General features: G+C 49.3%; 1 protein-coding gene across 1 annotated transcript in view; it reads left to right on the top strand.

The window, feature by feature from the left end:
* Window positions 1-1,211, top strand: part of LOC117937619 (nebulette-like) — a 76,525-nt gene that overhangs the window by 12,895 nt on the left and 62,419 nt on the right. The window contains exons 4-5 of the mRNA XM_034861695.1: window positions 354-464; window positions 932-1,045. Coding sequence (XP_034717586.1) covers window positions 354-464; window positions 932-1,045 — 225 coding nt within the window. The remainder of the gene's footprint in view (window positions 1-353; window positions 465-931; window positions 1,046-1,211) is intronic.

Here is a 1,211-nt window from a genome sequence, read left to right as displayed (position 1 = left end):
CACACACACGCACGCGCACACACAGACACACACACACCGTCTCACACACACACACTCACACAAACACACACGCACGCACACACACAGTCACACACACGCACACACACACGCACACAGGGTTTATTTCATGCAGCCGTCTACACCACTAAGTTACGTACAAACAGTACTAATGTACTTATGTCATGAACACAGTTGAAGTATTCACATCCTTTACTTCAGTTAAAGTTCAATACACACTGAAAATCTTTAAAAATCTTCACCCACCTGGTGTCTTCGGGTCAAATTTGACCCGTTTCCAAAATGTTTCTACATCCGAGAATTGGATTTTTGGATCTGATCCCATTCTGTTTCAGAAAAAGTACAAAGAAGACGGGAAGAGGAAGGCGTCCATCTCTCTCTACTCTCAGCTCCCCGACACCCCCGAAATACACCACGCTCTGGAGATGTCTCAGCTGCAGAGTGAGGTACACACACACACACACACACACATGCACACACACACACACGCACGCACACACACACACACACAACAAACTTAATGGGAGCCACAGGGTTTATGGGAAATTTGGTTTTACTCTAATCTGGACAAATTTAACCTGTAATTTCAAGCGAGGGTACCAGCAGTAGTGACTGTCTCTCTCTCTGTCTATATGTCTGTCTCTGTCTCTCTCTGTCTGTCCCTCTCTCTGTGTTTGTTTCTCTCTCTGTCTGTCTCTGTCTCTCTCTGTTTGTCTTTCTCTCTGTCTCTATCTCTCTCTCTCTCTGTCTCTCTCTCTCTGTCTCTTTCTCTCTCTCTGTTTGTCTTTCTCTCTGTCTCTATCTCTCTCTCTGTCTCTCTCTCTGTTTGTCTTTATCTCTGTCTCTATCTCTCTCTCTGTCTGTCTCTCTCTCTGTATCTGTCTCTCTGTCTCTGTCTCTGTCTCTGTCTCAGGTGAATTGTCGGCCTAGTCTGCTGGTTAGAGGAGCTCCGTCCTCTCTGTACTCCCAGCTGCCCGACACCTCCGAGACCCAGTTCGCCCGAGAGATGACGGAGCTGCAGAGCGAGGTAGAACACACTCCTCCACCCGCCCGTCTCACTCTCCTCCACCCGCTCGTCTCACACTCCTCCACCCGCCCGTCTCACTCTCCTCCACCCACTTGTCTCACTCTCCTCCACCAGCTCGTCTCACTCTCCTCCACCCGCTCGTCTCACACTCCTCCACCCACTTGTC

Source organism: Etheostoma cragini, chromosome 22 (genome assembly GCF_013103735.1).
Source record: "Etheostoma cragini isolate CJK2018 chromosome 22, CSU_Ecrag_1.0, whole genome shotgun sequence".
Lineage (NCBI taxonomy): Eukaryota > Metazoa > Chordata > Actinopteri > Perciformes > Percidae > Etheostoma > Etheostoma cragini.
This window is presented reverse-complemented; position numbering and strand designations above follow the sequence as displayed.